The following is a 26,877-nucleotide window of genomic DNA, read 5'->3' as shown; positions in this document are numbered from 1 at the left end:
CAGTCTGGGGTCAGGGACAGGAGGAGCAAACGTTGCAAGAAGGGTCTCCAGCAAGACGTGAGTGGAGTGCCTCCTCCTTTGGAAGTACAGCTGCCACTAGGCCTCAAGCTCTCTCGTGCAATCTCTTCTTTGCTGATTTCAGTGTATAGATGTCTGACCTGTGAAATCAAGCTTCAAGTCTCCATAAGAGTGAAAGTCATAACCACTGAGTCATAGGGAAGGAGAGTAGATGAAAAGCTGGGTTATATGAAATGAAGAACTTGGGGAAAGACAGGCCTGGGCAGAGGTAGAAAGTAGAGAGCACTTGTTGGGTATCTATCTGCTCAGCAGTCTTTTCTTGGAAGCTCTTCTCATCACTGCTTCCTATGCTCCCAGAGGTGGCTCCTGAAAGCCAAGTTTCTGTTTTGTGAACCTGTCCCTTTGATGCCACTCCCTTCCCTGGAAATTTGGAGCTGAGATAAAGAAAAAGAGACAGATTCTCATCTAGAGATTTTACCTACAGAGGTAAAAATTATAATATCAGGAGTAGAGTCAATGGGCATTTTCCCCTTACTGTGAGACCTTGAGAGGAAATAAGACCAATCAGCCAATCCTCATCAAGAGAAAAGACAGGAAGTGGCTAAGCAGCCAGGACCTGGGTGAACAAGAAATGACCAGGAAGGCAGTCAGTCCCTGCTCGCACATCTTACAAGTCCAGCAAACCCTCTCTTCTCAGGTTCCCTATAATATCACATCCTTGTTTAACATCGGAACAAAGTGACAAAAAATAAATAACCCAAACTCCTCTTTACTGCTTAAACTGCCTCACAGTGGTAGCTAAACCAATGAGTCCTAACAAAAAACACTAGGAATATAAGCTGGCAGCATTCAGTGCTAATTTACCTATTTTGTAGTCTCATTAACCATTTCCCCACATGAATCAAGTGGGACTACTCACCATCTATAAGAAAATCCCCATCAGTTTCAATTTCTAGTCCTTTCTTGTACCTCACTGGGGCTCTCTTTTCCCCATTTCTTTAAGTCTTATCTATTCTTTGACATTCAGCCATAGCCCTAAGCCTTCCGTGCACCTCTTCTTGAACACTTCAGCTTCATAGTGGTCAGGGTTCAAGCTGCACTCTGCGGGTGTTTTCCTATCACCCTCTAATGAAATGAGTTCATCTGTAGAAATACCAAGCAAGTAATGCCCTAAAATGGATGCTTTCAGGAAGCCACACAGTACACAAATATCTTATTTGATTCTAAGGTCTATACAGGAAAACAAGGACAGGAGAAGGGAAAAATGAAAATCAAAGTACATATGTCACTGGCATATTTTTGTCTGGAATGTACTTTCTGAGACCCATTGAAGAGTCATGTATTCTTATGTTACTTTGCAAATAAAGGAAGACTGTAAAATAGGACTAAATGAATATCTAACAGATCAGAATCAAGGCCAACAGGGCAGTAGACAACAGGTGGTTCAAACAGTCCCTGGCTTCTTGCTTCAGACAGCAACTAGGTAAAAACCGTAGGTCTTTATTTTTACCTTCTGCACACAATTCTGTTTTTAAGATTATTTGTTCATACTTCCGCATACACCCTAAATGTCTACTAAATGCTGTCTTTCTGATCAATGAACAGGGCAACCCATATGGGAAATGCCATTAGGAAAGCTCACTTGAGAAAGTCTGGCAGAAAATGGCAAGGCCCACAGGAACCAAGAGGGCCACATGGAAATTTGCTGTATTAATTCTGAGGTAAGGTGAAGACAGCTTGAACTTTCACAGTGGCAGTGGGAAGGGCCAGATAAAGAGATTCCAAACATAGTTGAGGAAAATTAAATACAACTTGATGACCAAAAGGACTTGGGAAAGGAAAGAGAGAAAGAGGTCAGAGATTACTCTAGAGTCCTGAGGCAAGAGACAGCTGAGAGAATTATCACTGGACAGAAAAGATCCTGGGGTAGGGAGTGTAACCATATTAATTTTTTTACAAGAGGAGTTTGACATGGCAAAGCAAAATCCCTAATAAAAATGTATTCTGGAGTTGTGGTTACAAGAGATGTTCCAGGAGAGATTACACACTAGATTTGTGTATCTGGAAGTTACTATTCACTAAACAGATATGTACTGAGGACCTGGTATGTGCAGAGCACTGTACTGTATACTAATGATACAACAGGGACCAGAGAAAAGCCAATCTGACCCCTCACCTTGTGGAGCTTATAGTATAGAGAATGAAACAATCAAACAAGGTGCCTCTGAAGGAGAAGCACGCAGGGCCACACAGCTGTATGACAGGGGATCTGGGTCACTGGGCTCTCCAGGGAAGAACTGAGATCCTACAAGGAGGAGATGAAATAAAGTTGATGAGCAAAGCCGGGAGGAAGAGTGTAGCACAAACGAGGAAGGAGCATTCCAGCCTCTGTGGAAGAAGAGTGGCATCTGTGAGAGCAGACCCTGTCACTAGGGAAAGCTTGACTGAAACCAAAGCCAGAGTAGCAGCAGGGACCAGAGCATGCTAGGCATTGTGGGCCACATAGAAACTTGTGAACAAAGGGGCACCTGGGTTGCTCAATGGTTAGGTGTCCCAATTGATTTCTGCTTGGGTCACAATCTCAGGGTCCTGAGATGAAGCCTGTGTCGGGCTCCCCACTTAGTGGAGAATCTGCTTCTCTCCCTCTCCCTCTGCCCCACCACCCACAAGCATGCTCTCTCTCTGTCTCTCAAACAAATAAATAAATAAATCTTTAAAAAAAAAAAAAGTTGTGAACAGAAATTACATGTGAAAAACATGAAATGGGAAGCAAGCAAAAAGATCGAAAACAAAACCTATGGATATGAAGACACAAAGCAAAAGCTAAAAACATGCATGTATATGTGAATTAAATATCACTGATGAGGCCCTTTTCCCTTTAACTACAGTCTATCCTTCTTCCCTAATGGGCTTAAGATGTCTTATTCAATTTTAAACATAAAATAAGAAGCTATTCTGTGAGTACCAACCCATAAGGACCTTTCAACATGTATTATTTTACTCTCATTTATTCATTTAATGTTGAAAGAGGAGAGGAAATACACACAAAAAATGAACAAGTATAGAAATAACACTAAGCTGGGCTGACCAGTAAAGATACATCAGCAGGAGTTCCCAATGAACTACAGGAAAAGGCTGATCAGAAACCTGTATAACAAGACACATAGAAAACAATAATCTAACTTTTGAGATTGTTATTTAAATCTTCAAGTATCATTAATTGCTGTCAGGAATTTAGTAGATATACCTTAGACAATCATCTGAGGAAATCAGCTCAATATGCTACCATGACCCAAAGGGTCAAGATATCCCAGATACTGAGGATACAATTGACAGCAACACAGAACACATTCTTCATTCTTACGCAGAATCCCAACTGTTTCCACACCTGTAGGAATCTGTCAACACACATCAGAGAAGGCAAAGTGGACTCAGAAAACTTCCAGTAAATGCTAGCCAAAATGACGAAGAGATTGGAGAGGCATCCTCATGAGGTCAGGCTTTTAAAATGAGACAGAATACTTGCACAATTGGAAAGAAAGAAATTAAGCTATAGTATGACTCAGGTTAACTAAACCATTTTCTATCTAGATTGAGTTCCTTCTCTTCAAATTCCCAAACATGAGAATTAAATCACACTCTCAGAATATCTATCAATCATCTATCATTTTCAGGGCAAGTGTATCTTATATCTTGGAAGAGGCAGTTTTAAACAACTAGAAGAAATTAATAATTACTTTGTGCTGTGATTAGTAATTTTCTGAGTTCTACAGTCCAAAATACTATAGTCTGCAGCATTTGCTAGTAATGTAACTAAGTCCAAGAAATGGCTGCAAACCTGGATTAGACAGCCAGAAATTTATGTTACTGAAATTTGCAAATTTGAAAACATGCAACCTGGTAGTAATGAATTTTGATGCTTTTAGAGACAGAATATTGGGCTAGGTGGGCCTGTGATTTGACACAGTGAAATACAAATGCCTGTTTTCCCAAAGTGGTCCTCATTTCTCACGGTTACAAAAAAACACAGCATTTAAATTTTTGACAGGCAATTCTATACCAACAAACATTTCAGATTTCTGGAAACATTACAATAATTATTTTACTAGCAAATAAATATGTACAATTTAATGCCTTAAATATAACATTGTTAAATTATAATTATCTACATAATATGAATTTGTTGCCTTTCAAAGATTTTATACATAGACACTGACTAGATCAAATTCCTGAGTCTCACTGAAATATTAGTTATCAAACTGAGATTCATTCCAGTGCTTCTTTAAAAGCTGGAGAGTCATTTTGCCTTTCTCCTGATAACTAGAAAGTCAATATACACTAAGGCAAATCACAGCACATGACCAAGGCTTTGCTGATTTCAGGAAACCCCATTTCTCAGCAAACCAAATTTCTCATTCTATGAAGTGAGCAAGAGTACACCCTCACCATTACCCACCGAATCATTCTGTTCTACTCTTCACGTGGAAAAACTATCATCTTAGCTCATAGGTACCACGAGTACTTCCATATCGTCATACTCTTCCTTAGATTCCCCTACTATAATCTTCTGGTGGTTGGTATTGTGGGCAAGCTGAGAGAAAAAGAAGAGATATATTTCCTAGAAGTCACTTCACACAGTCAATTTCACTGAAATGTTTATTTCTATTCACTCCTTAATTAACAGAAGAAGTAGAAAACAAAATGGCTGGATTTGAGTTTTATTTCCTTTTTGTGTTCCTGATCTCTCTTTGGTGAAAATGCTGTACTAGTTAGTGATCCAAATGGGGAAAAAGTGAAGGGAAACCAAATTCCACCAAAGAAATAATTCAGGTTATCAGGGGGCTATTTTAACATACAAGCATATTTGCATATAGGTTATTTGTCAAGAATGCAGTAAAAAAGGAAATAAATTATTTCCTCACCCCTTATCAGAAAGAACTGAAAGTAGAAAAGTTAAAATATGAGACTTATAGAAATTTCTATAAGCCTCACTTGTCCAGAATCTATTCATTATAGTACAATTAAACAAGATCCATGTATTTTCAGTAAAGACTCAAAGGAGACAAAAATCTACACAAATAAATTCACCATCAACATATGGGAAAAATCAACATAAAATGATAGTTCCATTCATGTTTTAGGGTGGTCTATTCAGTAACAGACACTTTTAGGGTAAGTTAAAGTATGTAAAAATACAGATTTTTGTTTTCTCTCTTATCCATTTTATGGTTAACATTAGTTTTAGGAACAAAGGTCAACAATACTATTACATGATTAGCAACACAGAGGAGAGGGAAAAAAGTCCATTTTTTATGAAGCATAATATATTCCTTCCCATATGACATCAAGTTCAATACAGTTTTATGAGCCTGAGAAAATGTAGTCCCTAATACCTGATTTTTAGTATATACATATAATGTTATTTCTAAGAAGACATTTTTACCTTTCTTACATAGGTCTGTAAAGTCTCTTTTCCCCAATCTACAGGTCACATGTGCAGCCCAAACATTTCTTTCCAAAAGAGGAAAGCCAAGCAAGACAAAGAATTTGCTGATACATATATGTCACCCTAAGAATTTTCCTTACAAAGTTTCCCCAACCAATTTAATTACTTCCCTACTGTAAAAACACTTTCCATCTACAATTATTCTAATCCTTTCCAATCCAAAACCAACACACTATAAAGCTAGATAAATAAATGAATTATATTAGTTTTAGGTTCTAAGTGAGACAGCATTTTATAAGGTATTGGGTCTGTAGCTTGCATGCACTTTATACTGATGCAGTATTTCATTCTTTACTTTAAATTTGTTTAGAATAGAATTATCTAGCCCCAAGCTTTAAATCTGTCTGAATCAATTTCTCTCTCTCTCTCTCCCTCTCTCTCTCACATACACACACACACAGGAAAGGGAGGGAGGGAAAGAGGGAGAGGGAGAAAGAGAATATAGGAAGGTTTGTGGTTCCTAATGAGTATAAAAGAATGTAGCCATATATGTATACTGCTAAAGAAATGCTGCCCGGTGTCTATAATAAAGGCATTTTGTGTGTGTGTGTGTGTGTGTGTGTGTGTGTGTGTATGTGCTGGTGTGTTTAATAGGTGATAAAAACTGAACCTCAGTACATGCATTTAATAAATAATTTTTTGGCATTCTTGAATTCATTGACTGTTCAGTAAGTTATTGTATCATTTTTGTGCAGAATTATATTTAGCCTATTATTATTCTATTGGCATTCCATTACTGCATTAACTAAGTGCCAGTTTTAGCACTCCAATACCTAATACCTATGAATAAATTGAGAAGCCAAGAATAGGCATGTCTCTATGTTACTGATACTTTTAGGGTGTGGAGATTGTCCTTTACACCAGAAGTTAGGAGAGGAGACCAGCCAAGATCAAAATGTACAGGCAACCTTGAACCAATACATGATTCTCAGTCATCTTGAAGGTCTTTCTGTCCTGCATTTTAATAAGTAAGGACTGTTTGTTTTTATATTACAAAGACTAAGAGTCATTAGAAATAGATTTGCCTAATTTGACCTATTTATATTACAAATTAGGAAACTTTTAGAAGCAGCTAATCTGTGACAACCCACCTCCTAGATTCTAGTAAGTAAAGATATTTTTCAATTAATATGTATTATACAGTATATATTAATATAATAATACATTATATATTATAAAATCATAAAATATATTTTAAATGGTCTTTAAAAAATAACCACAACTTACCTTAGAAACAAAATTGTACTTTTAAGGCCATATAAGCTGAGATTTGCTAAATAAAAGAATGATCTAATTCTGATTTAAACACACTGACTTCAAAATTTTCTGTTTTTCTTCTAAGTTGTTGATATCAATTGTGAACATAATCAGTTTGGTGGCTTTCTGCTTGTTTAAAATTTAAGCATAATACCATGTCCAAAAATCCTGAGTGGCCTTAAGGGTAAAAAATTTTGACATGAAATATTAATATGGATGATGATACTGCCTTTTTTTCCCCCACAAATCCTCAAGATCAGCTTTGCAAAAACTCTATAATTACTTAAATAACAAGTCACAGGTAGGTCACTCAGAAAGGTCAGCAAAATGATTAGGAAGAAAATGCCCACAAGGAATAGAGTGTGGACCTTTCTTTCTCTCCATGCATCCTGGAATTACTCTGCTTTATAGGAAAAACTTTAATGGTTCATCCACTTCCTAATGCTCTGATAAGCTACTTGTTTATATTTTGATATCTAATTATAAAGGACAAAGACCAAAGCCTGAAAGAACAAATGTCAAAAATCCTGTATCCGGCAGCCCAGGTGGCTCAGCAGTTTAGCGCCACCTTCAGCCCAGGGCGTGATCCTGGAGACTGGGAATCGAGTCCCACGTCAGGTTCCCTGCATGTAGCCTGCTTCTCCCTCTGCCTCTGTCTCTGCCTCTCTCTCTCTCCTCTCTGTGTATTCTCATGAATAAATAAATAAAATCTTTAAAAACAAAATCCTGTATCATATTATATACTCTTGATGGTCCAAAAGAAAAGACCATTTATAATCATTTTTATATAAGATGCATCAGAATTAACTGCATAAGTTATCATACTGCATAAAACGAATGAAGAGTTATTCCAACTGTCCATGTACGACACATGATATATACTTGCTCTCCAAAAAGAATATATGGTGCCCATAAACATTTTCTCTATATCTGTATTGCTGTATTACACCAAGAAAATTACTACTTAACATCATACACTGGATCCAGGAGAACAAAATAAACCAAGACTCACCTCACTATGGAATACAAATTACTTAACATAATAAGCTGTTATATTATTAATATGATACTTAGGATATGTTTATTACTATAATGGTATTTACAATATTTTTACTTATCCATTTAAAATTAAAGCCTGGATTTTGAAATAAAAATGTGTAGGCATGAAAATATCTATTGGATATCTGGTCTATTAAGCACAAACAACAACATGGTGCTAAGTTCCTGTTTGTAGCAGTCTGATCACTTTATTGCATCACTTCTACAGGCTCCAAATAACCAAAAGGAGAATGCCAAGGCAATTTTGATTTTTCCAATTTGGTAACATTTTATTTTCAAAATCTAGCAATGCTTTATCAGAAAAAAAAGAAATACTGTAATTTTATTGATAAACATAGACTAGAAAGTTATTCAGTTTCTTTTTTTTTTTAATTTATGATAGTCACACAGAGAGAGAGAGAGAGAGAGAGAGGCAGAGACAAAGACAGAGCATTTTATTTTCAAAATCTAGCAATGCTTTATCAGAAAAAAAAGAAATACTGTAATTTTATTGATAAACATAGACTAGAAAGTTATTCAGTTTCTTTTTTTTTTTTTTTTAATTTATGATAGTCACACACAGAGAGAGAGAGAGAGAGGCAGAGACAAAGACAGAGGGCTCCATGCACCGGGAGCCTGACATGGGATTTGATCCCGGGTCTCCAGGACCCTGCCCTAGGCCAAAGGCAGGCGCTAAACCACTGCGCCACCCAGGGATCCCAGTTATTCAGTTTCTGGAAAAATGTCAGATGTGAATACATTATAAGAAAAGATTAGAAAGATAAATGAACCTGAGCTCACAGTGAATGCAAAGGAAAGTGTTTTCAAGTATTTCTAAAGGATGTTTCTACTATCATTCTTTAAAGCTGACTTCAATCTGAATCCTTTTTCTTCTTTTTAAGATTTTATTTATCTATTCATGAGAGACAGAGAGAGAGAGAGGGAGAGACACAGGCTGAGGGAGAAGCAGGCCCCATGCAGGGAGCATGACGCGGGACTCGATCCCGGGTCTCCAGGATCACGCCCCAGGCCGAAGGTGGCGCTAAACCACTGAACCACCGGGGCTGCCCCCCGCCCCAGAATCCTTTTTATTCATATTATGATTAACCGTACACTAGCCAATGTAAAATGTAATTTTCATAAAGAAAAGTTCTTAAAGAACCTCAATGTTTCAAATTGCATTGCATCTGGAGTACAACATCCTACTAAGTAGTTAGTTCTCCCAAACTGCCATTTTTCCTTAGTGGAGTCTCAGCCTCTATTTTACAGTACCTGGAATTCTGAGCTTCCGAAACGTCTGATTCTGTGCACGTTTTCTTTACCTGTAAGAAAAAAAAAGGATGGTTATTCTCATAGGAAGATATAACTTCCTCACTCAGGTTCACACACTTGTTGAAGTGAATACAGCTCTGCTCACCAATATCTCTATAAAATCTCCATATTTTCTAGCAGCAGCATGCAGTGCCAAATAGTATATTTCATCATTATCCCACGATCAGCTGCTAAAAGCATTTCCCTAGATTCCATAAGTATGTAAAACGTTCAGCTGAAGTGGCTTGGGACTAGCTTAACTAGGAACAAAGAAACCAAAGAACCAGGTTTCCCACTTAGGAACAAGAAAGCCATACTGTTTTCAATTCACTAAGAAATGTTTTTCCAATTGATACCACTTCTGTCCCCTACCACAGTCACAATAATAAACACCAGGTTCTGGGGGCAAAGCACAGTGTTAGCTAAAATATTCACATATTAATTTTTATTTTCTGAATCCAGTGGCTGTATGTTTTATATATATTTCTCAGCATATCAATTAAGTTTTTAGCATGGCTCACAGATTTCTCATTAATATTTGCAGTATATTTTGCAGACTATATTTCCACTTTGCAGTTTTTAGCCCACAAAAGGTAAAGAATGAAAGTAACTTTTGCTTCTAGGACTTGCTAACCACTTCTGGACAAGAGTGTGTCATACAGTCTCTAAAAGAAGGTAAAGCACAAATCCATTGTCTTTCACATTTAATTTCAAGCACAGATACTTTATCTGATTATAATGGCCTTAATTTGTCCATATATAATGTAAGGTACTTTGGATGTAATGTACATAAGTAAATGTAATGTATAGTAAAGCAATATATAAGTAATATATATACATTACACGCAAGGTAGACTCAATTTGATGTACATTATATATATGCATGCATGTATATTATATGCAAAGTAGACTCAATTTTAAAAATTCCTGGGGGATCCCTGGGTGGCGCAGCGGTTTGGTGCCTGCCTTTGGCCCAGGGCGCAATCCTAGAGACCTGGGATCGAGTCCCACGTCGGGCTCTCGATGCATGGAGCCTGCTTCTCCCTCTGCCTGTGTCTCTCTCTCTCTCTGTGACTATCATAAATAAATAAGTTGAAAAAAAATTAAAAATATTAAAAAATTCCTTAGTGAATGTGGAGCACAAACAATATACATTTACAAGCCCACTGTTAGATTCTCTGGGTGTTAATACTGTGAGGATCCATTTATGCAACCTAAGGAATCCGGGGCATTTTAAATTCTAACATGAAGCTTCAAAGTGAAAAGTCTACTGGATATGCACCATTGGGCACACACCATGAGTGTCAACTGTGATACTAATGGCATCACTTAAGAGTAAGTTTTGAGGGATGCCCGGGTGGCTCAGTCAGTAAAGCATCTGACTTTGGCTTAGGCCATGATCTCGGGGTCCTGAGATCAACCCCTGCATTAGGCACTCTGCTCAGCAGGGAGTCTGCTCTCTCTGCCCTTCTCCCCACTCATGTATGGGCCTGTGTGCTCTCTTTCTAATAAAATCTTTTTAAAAAGAGTAAGTTTTGAATTTTAACGATGCAGCATCATCTTTCCAGCTCATCAAGTAATTCTTTCCTCCTCTGATTCAGAAGAATACTTAAAAAACAAATACACAAAAAACTCCTATGCTTTCAAATATCTTTTGCTTTCATCTCTAAGCCTAGACGTTTTCATCATCTGGAAAATCAATTATTTTGCTTGATCAACCACACTCTCTTTTGCATCCTGTATATACATTTATACAATATGAAAATAAAACTGATGAGCAAGGGGATTATCATCCCTTTCCAATCCTGTAACATCATCTATGCTCTTAACATGGAACTCAGCACTGTAAGATGAAAGGATGAAGAAATATTTTCAAGAGCAATTAGTTAAAAAGAAAAAAAAGAAAAGTTTAAAAAAGGAAGACTTTTCTTAAAATATAAACAAAATTTAATACAAACCCCACAAAAGTCTTATATCCACTAAAAATTGTCCAAAAAGAAAAAAAAAAAAAAGCTATAAGGGAAGTATACCAGAACAAAATCATTATTTCCCACTGGTTCCTTCCTATGATTCCTCATCAGAAGCTATATGAACTACCCAATGAATATGCAGAATCACCTCAGACTGATCCTTAAGACTATGATGACTGGACTTTGGGACTGGCTGAAGAAGCTCCAAACCACACTAGCAAATAAATATATACTCCCAAAGCAAGAGTCAGAACTAGACAAGCGTCCTATGGCTTAAAAACAAAAATTATTTTAATAGTCATGGCTTTATAAAGCATCATTCTCCAAATAATTAACCAGAAAGTGCTAATTATTTTAATTTATCCTCAAAGTAGTAATTATAATATAATGGCAGAGAACACATGTACTGATTACCCACTGTCTAGTAAGAAACCACTGAGTCTCAGATTTGTAGCTAATGCTAAATAAGTATGTGATCAAAGACTAAAGTAGATACAGATACTCGTTATCTATAAATATTGCCAGAGCTATAAATTCTACAAAGTGATTCTTTTTAGGAGTTTCATTCATTTGTTCAAGGTCAAATGAAGGGAGAATAATATTTAGGGTACCATGACTGCTGTAAGAAAGGTCTATGCAGTGTTATGGATGCTCAGAGGACAACCTATCCCAGCCAAAGGAAAATGAGGAGAGCCACAAAGGAAGTGACCTCTCAACTGAGTCTTCAAAAATAAAGTCTTCAAAGACTAGATTTAGAGAAAGGCATTTCAATACCATGAGATTTGCCGGCAGAATCCTATTATTAAGAATACCTTATATATGACAAAGAATTCAGAATTTAATCTTTGGGCAATCAAGACCATTGAAAAGTTTTAAGAGACAGCCTCGATAGAGATGATCTAAAAGATAGTGTGGAAGGGGGACGAGGTGAAGGCTGCAGAGTCTAATGCAACAGGAGAGAGACGTTAAGCTCCATGAAAGCAGCAATTGCACTGATCTTGCATATCACTACTTCCTTAGCCTTGAGTAGATATTCTCTGTTATGATCTGAATGTTTGTTTCCTCCCAGAAGGCATATGTTGAAATCCCAACCCCCAGAGATTATGAAGTGGGGTCTCTGGGAGGTGCCTAGGTCATCAGGGTGGAGCCTTTATGAATGGGATTGATGCTTTTGTGAAAGAGACCCCACAGAGCTCCCTAGCCTTTCTACCACGTCAGGACACAGCAAGAAGGCACTGGCTATGATCCAGGAAGCAAGGCTCTCACTGCACGACCATGCTAGTGCCTTGATCTTGGACTTCCAGCAACCAGAACCATCAGAAATAAATTTATATTGTTTATAATATATCCAGTCTGTGGTGTTTTGTTATGGCACCCCAATGGATTCAGACACTTCACTTAGCTTACTAAGTGAATCACATTCAATCCATTGGTGACCAATGGTGATGACCTAAATTATGACAAGAGCCTTGAGGACAGAGGTGAGAGGATGTTTTTGACAGATATTCCTAAAACGTAATTGACAGAATAAGCTACTAACTGAAGCAAAACATAAAGATGAATATGATCTGATCTTTTAATCTGCCCTTGGAAAGAAAATTTGGTAATACCAAAGACCAAAAAAGATGTTAACTTATAACTTCCTTAAAATACTTCAAAAAACCCTATCTTATTTCTGAACTGATGGAGAAAAAGTTAAATGAATCATTGAGAAACGTGTATGTTTATTGTGTCTTGATCACAGAACTAGAAGGCAGATGGACAGTTTTACCTAAATTTGAACACACACTCCCATCTGAGAGATCAACAACACTTCATTAAATCATGGCTGATGAAGTATATATGCTATCGGAGAAAGTATATGCTTACAAAACCTATAGAACCTTCTGTCTTCAGTGATCACCAATTTAGTTTTGAATTTGTTTTTGAAAAAAGGCAAAACAAGCAGGCCAAGAAATGAGGCAGATATTCATGCCCATAATTTAAATCCAAATCCTGGCTTTCCTAAGACACACTAGGAGGTGGGCAAAAAATATGCCAAGAGGTAAAAGATGAAAAGTGTTAAATGTAGTCAACAGGCTGCACTAATGTGATTTTTTTACCCTACTTAACATAAAACTACATGCAAAATCAAAGTGAAATGAAAACAAATTATATGTTTTAAAAAATTATTCAGTATGTAATTAACATAAAAATATCAAATCACTGAATTTTTGGAATGAATGAATGAATGATAGCTAAAAGTTTTAAGTGTTTATGAGATGCCAGGCACAAAGCTTAAGTAGAAACTATTTTTACCCAATTCATAGATGAGAATACTGAGAACCAGGAAGATTAATCTATAAGCAAGTTGTGTAGGAAACTTCAGATCCACATTTATAAAGGTATTTTAACCAGTACATTAAGAACCTAAAATTCATAAATATACAACCTAAAATGTTTAAACTTAAGATTAAAATGTCCTATTTGCAAGTTGAATTTTTACTATATTAATGATAATTGTTGCCATTTATTAAGCAATTATTTTTTTCCACTCACTGTGCTGGACTATGTACATATGTAATCTCATTTACTCTATGAAGACAGGTATGATGGATGAAATCCTGCTATACTATTTAAAAACTAGAGCTCAAAGAGGTTTAAACAACTTGCCCAATGTCCTACAGCTACACTGACAGGGATGGAATCAGAACTGATTGAATACTATATATCAAGTCTTTCTCTCTCTCTCTGTTAGATCTGCCAGTTGCTTTTGTATGTTTTTTAAAACTAAGAGTTAAAACATCCCATGGGAAAAATTTTAAAGAACCTACTAGTTACTTCTTGTAACACATCAACAATTTAAGTAATCTTTTAAATTGGGCTACTGAAGTAACCTATCTTTATCAAGCACTAACATTTAAAGTCCATATATGCAAAAAGAAATTATCCAAATATCTCTAGCATTTGATGCTGCTGCCAACACTACAACAACTCTAAAAAAAGTCTACCATGAAAAACAACTTCTGTTATTTTGTTGGTGTTTAATGTCTGAAATATCACGAGTGGCTCATTCAACAGATCTTTATTGAGTGCACTGGGTATCATTCTAGGCATGGAAAGAACCAGACCTGAGGAGTCCAACAGAGTAGCCACTAGCCACATTTGGTCATTTAAAACTTGGAATGCAGCTAGTCTAAACTGAGGTGTGCTATAAGTGCAAAAGGCACAAAGGATTTCAAAGAAATGAAAAAAATGGAGATATTTTACATGAATAAAATGTAAATATCTCAGTATTTTTTATATTGAGAAATGAAATATACTGGATTAATAAAATAATTTCCTGCTTTTATTTTTCTTAGGCAGCTACTAAAAAACTTAAAATACACATGTGGCTTACACACTATTTCTGTTGAACAAAGTTGACTTAGACAAACAAAAGCCTGCCTGCATGGATCTTGCATCCTAGTGGAGAAGATATGCAATAAATCTGTAAACAGCAAACAAAGAATATGTCAACAATAAGTTCCAAGAGAAAGCAGAACAAAGGGGTAGAGAACACTGCTCAATAATATTGCAATAGTTAGACAATTATAAAAGTAGTTCTAATTTCATAATACCATTCATTCTTCCAGTTTTTTAGGCTGTTTGTATGTTAGTAATGTAAACTATACTTTTTAAATGAATTGTAGGGGTGCCAAGGTGGCTTAGTGGTTGAGCATCTCCTTTGGCTCAGGTCATGATCCTGGGGTCCTGGGATCGCAGGAGCCACAGGGAGCCTGCTTCTCCCTCTGCCTGTGTCTCTGCCTCTCTCTGTGTCTCTCATGAATAAATAAATACAATCTTAAAAAAATTAATAAATGAATTGTAAAGAATGTGGGATTTAGTATTGAGAGTAATCAATAATTTTAATGTCTGGAAAATATATGCAGAATATATCATCTCTAGAATTTTTTCATTATGACTATTATATTCATATATAAAAAAACCTTAAAATTTTTCATATATTCTAATCACTACATCCTTTGAGAAACTTACAATTTTCTCAGGAAAAACAGAATTAACTCATTTAAAAAAATTGCAAGGAAGAACAATTTTCTTTTATCTCATTCACCGTCTTCTAAAAAAGCTGGAGCCAATTATCCCAATTATTTTCTACTTAATCTAGTTGTTTATAATTGTAAAACATTAAAGATAATTTAAAAAATAAAGGATAGAATAATAGATGATATTTTAAAATGACTTCTTTTGTAACTTCATTTTGTTTTGAAATGAACTTTAGTGATTAAGTCTTAAAATATACTATACAGTGATAATAATTAATTCTGCAACTATAAACCCAAGGTGAAAACTTCAAAGATGAAAGTTTGCTGATATAATGAATAAATCATTATATGTATCTTTATGGATGGTGTGTAAGACAATATTTATTTCTTCACTAACCTGTGTAGGAAATATAATGTAAATTAGATTTTTTTTTGATATGTGATTTTCTTTTTTTTTTTAATTTTTATTTATTTATGATAGTCACAGAGAAAGTGAGAGAGAGAGAGAGAGGCAGAGACATAGGCAGAGGGAGAAGCAGGCTCCATGCACCGGGAGCCCGATGTGGGATTCAATCCCAGGTCTCCAGGATCGCGCCCTGGGCCAAAGGCAGGCGTTAAACCGCTGTGCCACCTAGTGATTCCTGTAAATTAGATTTGAATGCAGTATGTTTAAGAAAAAAAGAAATAAAAAGACATAAAAATAAAATTTGTCCTCCAAATGCAAATTATTTTATGGATTATTGCATGGAAAATTCTTTGTAAACACAGAAAGTGACATAATTACTGTCAACAACAAAATTTAGGTTGCCAACTTTGGTTGTATCTCAAATAAAATGCTCTAAAATGCAAATCTGACTGAATAAACAATATATATATACAATTACTATAATGTATCAGTGCCCAGTGTCTTGTCTTAATATACATATTATAAAATGTATTTTATGACTGGATTGGATAAATGTGTTAAATAATTGTCCAATAAAGCAGAATAGGTATCTAACTTCAGTTACCTTAAGTTCTGACTTAGTGAAAATAAGAGACTTCCTGAAATATCCTTTGTTATTACATTTTTCATATTTCCAAATACTTAGAAGTTAGTCATATCTGAATTCCAAATTACACAATGGAATGAAAACGTATTTCTTAAAATTATTTCAGCTGTATTCTTGGAATGTAACTTATGCTCTCATTAAAAATACATTTTAATTAGATGACCTCTTTAAAACATTTAATTTTTTTCAATTAGTTGAAATAGCTGATAATTTTCATGGGCTTCCTCAAATCATCTTGTTTTCAAGTTAGTAGCATTAAATAAATATGAATTAAAATATGCTTTTTTAAATTTTACTTCAGAATGCATGTAGTAACATAACTAACAAAATATAAAAGTATATGAATTAATTTTTAAAAATTGAGCCAAAATTGGGATGCCTGGATGGCTCAGTGGTTAAGCTCTGCTTTTGGCTCAGGGCATGATCCTGGAATGGAGTTCAGGGATTGAATCCCACATCGGGGCCCCTGAGGGGGGCCTGCTTCTCCTCCCTCTGCCTGTGTCTCTGCCTCTTTCTCTGTGTCGCTCATGAATAAATAAATATTTTTTTTAATTGAGCCAAAATAATAATAGTTGGAGTATTCAACAAAATATGGAGGCTTTTACCAAAAATTATTTTAGGTATTTATTTACTTGGATTAGTCAAATAGAATATACCTACATTTTGTAAATTTAATATTCACAGGTTAATACCACTCTAGAACTTAGTACAGGATATACACTTTAATGACATAATCTATGATTATTTATGTAACCAAGTAATTATAGTTTGTTGAAAAGATCAGCATAGAATTGCTATTCTGCTAGTAGTCCCATACAAATACAAACTTAGACACCATCTAAATCAGCTTCAACAAAAATGTCTCCACATTCCTCAACAAGACCTATTTTACATTTTTCTATGTTACAGTTCATTTTTTAATTTCTAAAAACGACGCATAAAAACATTTTTGGAACACAAAGGTTGTCATGTAAATTTGTAAATTAAAAAAATATATACCACTGTTTTAACATACCCATACAAACTGAGAGTCTTTTCAAAATAAAATAATATAATATAAATAACATAAAATAAAATGCCATTCTGCCAAATGGTAGTCGAAAAATTAAGGTCTTGGGAACAGACTTTATAAAAATCTAATTAATAAATAATCTAAATCTACTTTTATAAAGTGTCATTCTTTCTGAAAAACTCTCTAAGAAAGCATCTCTAAGATGCATACATTTCTGAAATCCTTCTCATGGAGTTCATAATATTTTTTTACTCTTCTCTTAGCATATCCCTTTTCAACCTCTGTAACATTGCTTCCGCAAGCTTCTCCTCTGCAACACCAAGGATCATTTTTCCAAAGCCCAAGCTATTTATTTATTATAAAAGTGAGAGAACTCTACAACATAACTGGAAATCTGCATCCACTTTAGTTCAAAGAAAAATTGCCATATCCTTTAATTGCTATACATAGATAAAATACAAAGATATAATTGCATACTCCGTTTTTAACTGCAACAGTAAACAAAATAAACATGTATACTAAGAATAGTAGGGTTAGAGCGTTAATAAGTAAAAATCCACCACTAAAAACCTGAAGTAGAAATTATTTTTACCCTCTAGTACTGGACTGTCATGGGCAAGATCTTGCTTGATTTCTGGCCTTGAAAGCAGGGGGCCTTCCAGGACCAGGTTTGGGGGAGGGAGGTTATATAAAATCACCCCCGGGGGAGGAATTATATTTTAAAAGTAAAAAATCCTATAGGCTATAACTCTTCATCAACTACAACTGTCACAACAGTTTTCACATTATTTGAGAGTTCATTGCAAGGTTGGATATATCTAAAGCACAATTTAGTAACAATGACTCAGGGAAGTAAAGCATAATTATATATGTACAGCATATAAGTTTTAAATCAAATGTCAAATCTTATAAGCTCTTAGAATTTGGAAGCACATTTTCTCCTTAATTATGCCATAGTCCTTTGTCACCTGCCATAAACTCCACATACACTATATGAAATATCCAGAAAAATTTCAAACTCCTTCTAATGGTATGTTTTTTCATTATTACCCAACAGGGACTATATCAAAGGTAACAGAGTACTTAAAATGCCACAAAAGGAACCATAAGATGCCCTAACATATCATGTTACAGCACATATGAAAGGTTTTCTTTTTCCCTTCATGTTTGGAAACGAGACTAGATTGTTCAACCATGATACTCTACCTAAATATGACAGATAAATCTTAAAAGGATTTCTTTTTTTTTTTGTCTCACAAATGTGTGCTATAAACACCTAAGAGATATTAACCTTAGATCTTGGTCTCCTTTCTACATTATGTTTATATGTTTCTTTGCAGTCTTGGGTGTCACAAGGAGACAGTATTAACACATCAAAAAAGCAAAATGGAATATTCAATTCTAAACAAAAAACTAGTTCTTAATGAGCATAATGTTAATTTGGTAGAAGCTACTGCAATTAAATTCACATTGCTGACTCTTCTATACATTTTCTCAATGAACCAGGAAAGAATAATTCCACCAATATTAAATATAAAAATCTTTTAGCTTTAGATTTCCCTCCATCCAAGTGAAAATTTATGAATTCACACAAATAATGCTTTAAAATAATCTTAAGAATTGATCTTATTCCCCTAAATAGACAAGTCTTGCTAATGTTTTTGGCAACACCTTCTTTATCTTTGTGGGGTTCCCTCCTCCCTTTTTTTAGATATTGGAATGTTTTGGCCACAAGGTTAAGAAAAATTTCCCCATTTATCATGATCTGCCAAGCACAACAGGTCCCCAGACAATGCAGCCTTCTTCCACTTAACAAATTCAGCTCATCTTAGCCATAAGACTTCAAAAGAATTTAGCCACAGGCAAAGATTAGCAATCATTTGTTTTGCAGCATAAACATTAATCATAGTGTAACATGCTCTGGTGTACCTAACATTGTTTGTCTATTAGGTATAACTGATAACTGACCTTTTCAATTTGAATGATAACTAATATAGAGATAATCTGGTTTATTAATGTGTATTTATATAATTTATATGTAATAATTTTAGTAAAAGCTTCTGGTAAAATCTTAGTTTGAAACATATATATAAACTCTAAAAGATATTTTCAGTTAATATATAAAAACTCTCCTAATGTGTCCAAAGGTATCATAGTAACTTAAGGAAAATTGAGAAATCCTTTGACTTTAGAAACAAATTGATAGAATGTAAACAATAAAATGTTAGAGGTAATTTTAAATTGGGCATATGATGTAAATACTTCTGGCATACATCTATAGATTAATCTGAAGATTATTTATATCTGATATAAATACTTCTGGTACTTTTATATTGATTTTTAAAAAGTATACACAGAGCTGTATTTTCTAATTTTGTAAATTTTAAATTATTGATCTCCCATTTAAATGACAACTTTTATAAAGAGGAAATCCTGGGGTGTTGGCATCATTTTTTAAACTAAACTATATACAATAGTAAAAAATATATATATTTGTAGCACTATTTATTTTAATCATATATATTTTACAATTTTTAGCAACATTTTTCAGCTTTAAAATATAGTTTTATATTAAATCCATCTTGCGAACCATTGTTATAAAAACCTTATAAATCACCTTTCCTTAGATTTTCATCCTAAAATGAAATTCCTCATTAGCCGAGTTAATAAAACACATTGTGACATATTTTACACACTAAGAAACACAAATTATAGATTCTGAGTAGATTTTCTAACAAATTATTATTATTATTAAAGATTTTATTTCTTTATTCATGAAGACACAGAGAGAGGCAGAGACACAGGCAGAAGGAGAAGCAGGCTCCGGCACAAGGAGTCCTATGTGGGACTGAGTCCCGGGACCGGGATCACACCCTGAGCTGAAGGCAGACTCTCAACTGCTGAGCCACCCAGCTGTCTCTTTTCTAACAAATTAAATTAAATTACATTAACATTTCTTATTACTCGAAAGCTAAGAGCATATGATAAAAGTTTCACATAAAACATTTCACACATACAAATATGTAATAAGAAGAAATTTTCCTATTAACTGTATAAGTTCAAGTAAAAACTAAGCAATTTATTATAAGCCTCTTTTAAATGTAGAACTTGATTCCCTACAAGAAGTGAGATTTATTCAAGTAATTTCATAGGCTTGTGGCCCTAAATCTTTATCTACCATAAGGAATAGAGTACCCTCTGCAGTCTCGAAGCAAAATGGATCCACATAGTGGCTAAACTCAAAGGTTAAAGAGTAAAGGAATCATAGATTAGGTCTATCTGTAGTGAAGGTCTCATTCTAGGTAAACCTAATAAATAATTGAAATATACTTACCATTTTTTCCTCTTTGGCCTCAATTAAAATGGCTTTGTGAGAGCAGGTTCTAAGGACAATTTATCTTGGTTTTCTCAATACACACTTATGAAGTCATCTGGCTTTTGTATTTCTTCAACAGCTGCATTACCTTCAAAATTGGCTGCACCATTTCCCCAAAGCAAAATTTAAGACTGCCCCCAGACACACACAACCAGCTTCCTTCTGCGGGTGGCTGCAAGCTTGAAAAGTCAGATCATACAATTTTGAAAATTCTAACAGTAATTTTTAAGAACTTAGGGGAAGAAAGAGAAAAATCAAAGTAGAGATTTGTAAAATTGACTTTTATGTTTTCCTTTTCCTTCCTCCCTCCTAGCCTCCCTCTCTTCCTCTCTCGCTCTCCCCTCTTCCCCCCTTGCCTCCCTCTTCCTCTTCCTAAGAAGTTATAACACAAAGCATTATAGATCATTGCCGGTTTTGATAAGTAATATTTTAGTAGTTTGGAAAATTTTTGGTGAAAAAACAAGATCTCCGAAAGCAAAATAAGGTAGTGCAACATCACTGTTCAATTAGACAGGATTTCAGAAAATCCTAATTGCAATCCAGGAACAGAGCAGGAAACCAGAGAGTGCCGACTGATGCTCAGTAGACCCTGGAACCCAAACTGGAAAACTTATTGGCTGTGATAATTCAACCTCTCTCTCTTCAAATAGGTTCCCTAAACAATCTCACTGTGGCAATAAATCAGTGGTCACAGACACTTAGGATTAGAGGATATTTTCTCCTCCTGATTTGTGTTTTTCTCACAAGAATAATAAAACAGTATTGAGAACAAAGCTTTCCTTAGTCATCTTAGATGAAAGAAATCTTTTAGATACTGAAATGATTTTGACAATTTACTGCATCTTAGCCCCTTGATGCAGCAAAACAGCAATTCACACTCTTTCTTCATGAGATTCAAAGATACAAAAATATATTTAAATAATCTAAACCAAAACATATTAAAGGCTTCCACATCAAGGTTCTAAACCAAAGTACCACTCAACCGGACATCCAAATGAAGGTAAAACCAATCAGAAAGTTAAGATTTTTTAAAGAAGTTAAACTTGATTTTACTATTAACATTTTAGAAAAAAACTCCCATAAAAATAGGGAAATATTTGTTCTCTTAAAAAAATATAGTCATCATAGAGACGACTACATTTTAAATCTAATGAAAAGTCCAAATTCAGCACAATATTTCAAAGCAAAAAGTATCCAGAAATGAGTCTTTCATTTAAATAGTGTTAATTTTTTTAAATCCTACAGTCAATTTGGGTGTTTTCTCCATATTGACCCACTTGCTCAATTTTATGTACATATTTCTTCTATCATCCTTATGCTAAAACTGTGAAAAATCCAAATTATTTTAACTAACATTTTTCTCTGAGATTGAACTGCCTATATTTAAACGTATGACTTATCATGTAATATAGTAATTATTATAATGTTTCAATCAAAAGCTAAATACAACTTACCTCGTTTAAAGTCCCCAAAACCTGAAACTAATTACAGTTTTATTTGGAAGTTTTGTGTGTGCATAAGTGTGTGTGTGTGAAATTCAACAGCCAATAATTTCCATTCTCCAGTGTGAGTAGAATAAAACCCGGTTCGAGTATTAGACAATACTCTGAAAGGTTTATAGTCTCTAACCAACATCAATAGCCTTAAAAACACTGTGCTCTGGCAGGAACCCTCAGGCTCCAGGAGCAGTGTAGTTATTTAGGTTAACTAGGAGGACACCTGGAGAGTAAACACTCTTAGCTCCAGCCAATGGCTCTCCACGCCCTTCTGTTTATAGTAAGATGACTTGCCATCCGAGGTCACTCCCATGGACAGTAACTGTCTTTCAGTGGGCACACATGAAACATACTGCATTTATCCTGATTTCTAGGTTACTAACCTACTGTCCTCACAACTCACTGGTATAGCTATTCAAAGAGTGAAATCCCTGAATTAAATTTTCTAAAATCAAATTTTAATTTCTCTTAAAGCAAAACATCTCTGTAGAAGAAATACCTCTTGACCAGTTAAGGATTGATACTCATTTAAATAAAGATTCATGAAATTGTTACTTGTCCCAAACCAGCATTTTGGTTTTTGTTCCCTTTGGGTTTTGTTTTGTTTTTCAGTCGAGGAAGAAGTCCTGTAAATTTTTACTTTCATTATTACATTTCTCCATTAAGTCCAACATTTTCTCCTTCCCTTGAGCACACACACATATGCTGACAAAATGGGAAGATAATCACAAGCATTTTTATTTAATTCATCTTTTATGTATCTTTGAGGTAGAGGAAGGGATGATCACAATTATATTTGCACAGAAGTTATCATTTTATGTAAAATGTTTTCTAACACAAAGCCTTTTATGTTTACAAAGGAAGAAGAGAGATATATTAAATTCTAATATAATGAAAACAAAGAGCTAAATTCAAGAGATAAGGGTAATGCAAATTAAGTCCATTCTCTGGAACTGAAGTTCCTTTTCTTTCTCATTTATTAAAAAAAAAAAAGGGATCCCTGGGTGGCGCAGCAGTTTGGCGCCTGCCTTTGGCCCAGGGCGCGATCCTGGAGACCCGGGATCGAATCCCACGTTGGGCTCCCGGTGCATGGAGCCTGCTTCTCCCTCTGCCTGTGTCTCTGCCTCTCTCTCTCTCTCTCTGTGACTATCCTAAATAAATAAATAAAAATATTTAAAAATAAAATAAAATAAAAAAATTGTTTTCTTTAGAGAAAATGATATGAACTTTCATCCCTTCGCCCTTTAAAAATATGCCCCATAGACCTCAAAAGACTATGCTCATTTGATAAGTTCCTTGTACAATATTTCAATGTAGCATTTATAGGCATTAGGGGAATTACTGCCTCCAATTTGTCTACATAATTCTGGGATGATTTCTTCCATTTTTCTTGATCTTTATACAGTGTGGCTCTAAATGCCACAGTGAGGCAAAGCTTTCAAAAGAAAGGCCGATAGCCAATGAGTAAACAGCTCAATCTAAGTGATATGTAGCACGTTTGTTTTGGAGTAGTTTTCATTTTCAAGGGAGGAATTGAGTAAAAAGCCATCACCTACTTCGGGTTTAGGCAGCTCTGCAGAAACCCCAGTGCCCTGGGGAACTGAAGACGGCGCTGTCTTCCCATAGAGCCAGCTCTCATGCTGCTGTAGCTGAGACACTTGATAAGTGTAAACAATCCACCTGCAGCACCTGTTCAGCCCAGGTTTTGATGCCACAATGCTTTCTTGACAGAGAGTTGACTGGCTCTATTAGAGTTAATAAAATGTACTGATCAATTATTTTAGAGACCTCATTTTGACAGATTCAGTTCTTTGTTCCTAGTATGGTTGGACCACTAAAAGTTGTCATCTTTGCAGCCAAAGCTTAAGTAATTCTAGCTTCTAGAGGACTATGGTATAAATTAGAGTTTTTAATTTCAAAAAGCTATACTTATGAAATGGCTACTTTCTTAAGGGACTGTAGGTCATTCAATATTTTCTAAACTTGGAAGAGCTCAAGAAACATTCATTGAAGCAAAATCTGTGTCCATTCTTGTTACAATAGAGACCCAATGAACTGTACTATCAAAACCCTGAGGAGGACAAAGTAAGTTCTTGAATTTTTTTTTAAAGATTTTACTTATTTATTCATGAGAGACACACAGAGAGAGAGAGAGAGAGAGAGAGGCAGAGACACAGGTAGAGGGAGAAGCAGGCTCCATGCAGGGAGCCCAATGTGGGACTCGATCCCAGGTCTCCATGATCACACCCTGGGCTGAAGGTGGCGCTAAACCGCTGAGCCACCCAGGCTGCCCAGTTCATGAATTAAAGACTGGCTAGAGGTAATCTTTCCCAATCTGGGCATGGGGAGCAGTGAGGAAGAGGGTCAGTGAGCACAGTGTGATGAAAACTTTATAAATAAGGGAACTAGTTCCCTATGAGCATGAAAACAAATGTCATTTGTAGTTAAAACTCTTTAAGAGAACCAATAACTACAATCTTTCTGATGAAAAATATAACCTTTACCTCAGCTGACATTAGGTCATTAAGGTGTTCCTAAAATCATAAAAGTAATTGTTGTACCATTATTTTACATTGTTTAAACTAAGGAAGAAAATTACATTGATTTTTTTTAAATAATATTTATGAACAGATTGTTGAGGGGCTCTTCTAGCCCTGAGGTACTGCTACCAACTAATTACATGAACTGGAACAAATAGATAAACTGTTCTTCCTTTCTTCTTTTTTTTTTTAAGATTTATTTATTTATTTGAGAGAGAGAGAATGAGAGAGAGAGAGAGTGCACAGGAAGAGGGGAGCAGAAGGAAAGGGAGAGTATCTCAAGCAGATCCCCTGCTGAATGCTGAGCCCAACTCGGGGCTCCATCCAAGAACCTTGAGATCACAACCCAAGCCAAAATCAAGAGTCAGATGTTCAAAGGACTGAACCACCCAGGGACCCCAATAAACTTTCCCTTCTAGGTATCCCTTTCTCCTCCTGTGGAACTAAGATTTCCATCTCTAAGTGTCAATGGAACTTTATTTTTTCAATGCAACCATATATTTTTGAGACTTTACCTATCAAATATATTTCATTTAAGCACAATTTTTTCCATTACCCACTCTTAAAATCAAGCAGACAGTTGTCAATCAATGCCAATTATATGAAGTAGCCTGTAAGTTCAACTGAGTTAATAAAATAGCCAAAATCAAAGGAACTAGATATCTTTGAAAGCCAGTAGAGGCTTGATATGGGTAAATGCTTGATTTCCCTCTTATTCTAAAATACTGAAAATGGCACTTTGACATCAAAACACTCCATTTCCATGATTTAAGTGCAGTCAGTGAGGACCTGCCCCACATTCTGATAGAAGTGAAATTCTTATGAACCGCTGGTAGCCGATGTATCCCAGCAGTGGCTTGCATTGTGCTGTTCTTGCACTGGTATTTGTCAAATGTGTGAATATCCCCCAAGGTAATATGTGAAATGAGATGAAGTTTACTCAATCTTAACAACAACTCAAAGGTTTAGTAGAAATCACATCATTTTTAAAAGGTTTATTTGAGAGAGAGAGAGAGAGAGAGAGAGCGCACGCAGCGGGAGCGGCGGGGGAGTACAATGAGGGGCAGAAGGTGGGAGGAAGAGAGGGAATCTCCAGTGGATGGACTCCCAGACAAGTGGAGAGCTGATGTAGGGCACAATCCCATGACCCTGAAATTGTAACCTAAGCCAAAATTAAGAGTTAGATGTTCAACCAACTGAGTCACCCAGGTGCCCCTCACATAACTCTTTTTTTAAATAAAAAAAAAAAAAATCAGGTACTGCTGTTTACAAGTGCATCCTTCACATTTATCCTGAATACCCACTCTCCATAAAATCGTAACACAAGGTAGATGGTTTTGGGCTCTTTGGTCTTCCTTTTTTCCCCACTACATGGCATCATTATTTTTGTATGTTGTCAAGTAATCTATCAAGTACCCACCCTCTCCAAAGTTATAAAATACCTCCAGGTTCTTTCATAGCATTTCTTGCCACTTTTCATTAATGTCCGATTCAACATTAAGATAACTTTGTAAGAAGTGTCAAGGAAAGATATTAAAATCAAGAGATAAAACAGAGCCAACATGGGAAAACAAAAGAGAACCAAAAGTACAATCACATAATTCTGACAACCGAAAAATCATAGAGAAGAGAGAGAAAAACAATTTAAAATGTCTGTAGGTACAATAAATTCTCAAATTGCTAGTTTGGAAAAGCCCATATGGAATCAAAACTAAACAGCTACCACAAATTATAACCACCTCCTTAGCTAGGTTACTGATGTGGTATCTATATTAGAATACAAAAACCAATACCTAAGAGCCTATTTTAAAATAAACATTTTGCAAATTATGCCCATGTCATCATAGAACAAATACTATATAGTAATCAATGCAGTAATTATATTTGCCATTTGATTATACTTCCTTCTTTTTCTGTTAAGGCTGTCAAACTCAAGGATATTCAGGAACCAAGCGGGCAATCTGGAGAAGTGAAGGTGGTCAAATGGAGGTGGGGGCTGGCAAAATGCTTGAATATCCCTAAACCGCTCAAATTCTGTACTTCCTCCCTAGATAACTCATGTGTTTTCAAGTCTTAAATGCCATCTGTATGCTGTAGATTTCCAAATTTTCATCACCTCCTGAGATCCATCAACTGGGTTCCAAACTCTTGCATTCTCCTAATGTGTATTTCTATATAAATATCTCACAGCCATATCAAACTTTAATATGTCTAATGCTAAGGCTCTTTACTACTCCACCAATCCTATCTTTATTGTCCAATATTCTCCATATAAA

The 26,877-nt window shown here is 35.4% G+C and overlaps 1 protein-coding gene and 1 long non-coding RNA gene across 12 annotated transcripts in view; one reads left to right on the top strand and one right to left on the bottom strand.

The window, feature by feature from the left end:
- The window catches only part of EYA4 (EYA transcriptional coactivator and phosphatase 4), a 304,845-nt gene that overhangs the window by 123,461 nt on the left and 154,507 nt on the right, over positions 1-26,877 (bottom strand). For all 11 annotated transcript variants that reach the window (XM_077893629.1, XM_077893626.1, XM_077893632.1 and 8 more), the window contains exon 3: positions 9,092-9,141. In XM_077893629.1, coding sequence (XP_077749755.1) covers positions 9,092-9,141 — 50 coding nt within the window. The remainder of the gene's footprint in view (positions 1-9,091; positions 9,142-26,877) is intronic.
- On the top strand, positions 1,290-26,877 carry LOC144311342 (uncharacterized). Its single transcript, XR_013376920.1, has 4 exons — positions 1,290-1,739; positions 6,580-6,628; positions 9,754-9,805; positions 26,523-26,877. It is a non-coding gene; the product is annotated as an uncharacterized LOC144311342 (long non-coding RNA).

The sequence above is a fragment of the Canis aureus genome, chromosome 1 (assembly GCF_053574225.1).
Source record: "Canis aureus isolate CA01 chromosome 1, VMU_Caureus_v.1.0, whole genome shotgun sequence".
NCBI lineage: Eukaryota > Metazoa > Chordata > Mammalia > Carnivora > Canidae > Canis > Canis aureus.
This window is presented reverse-complemented; position numbering and strand designations above follow the sequence as displayed.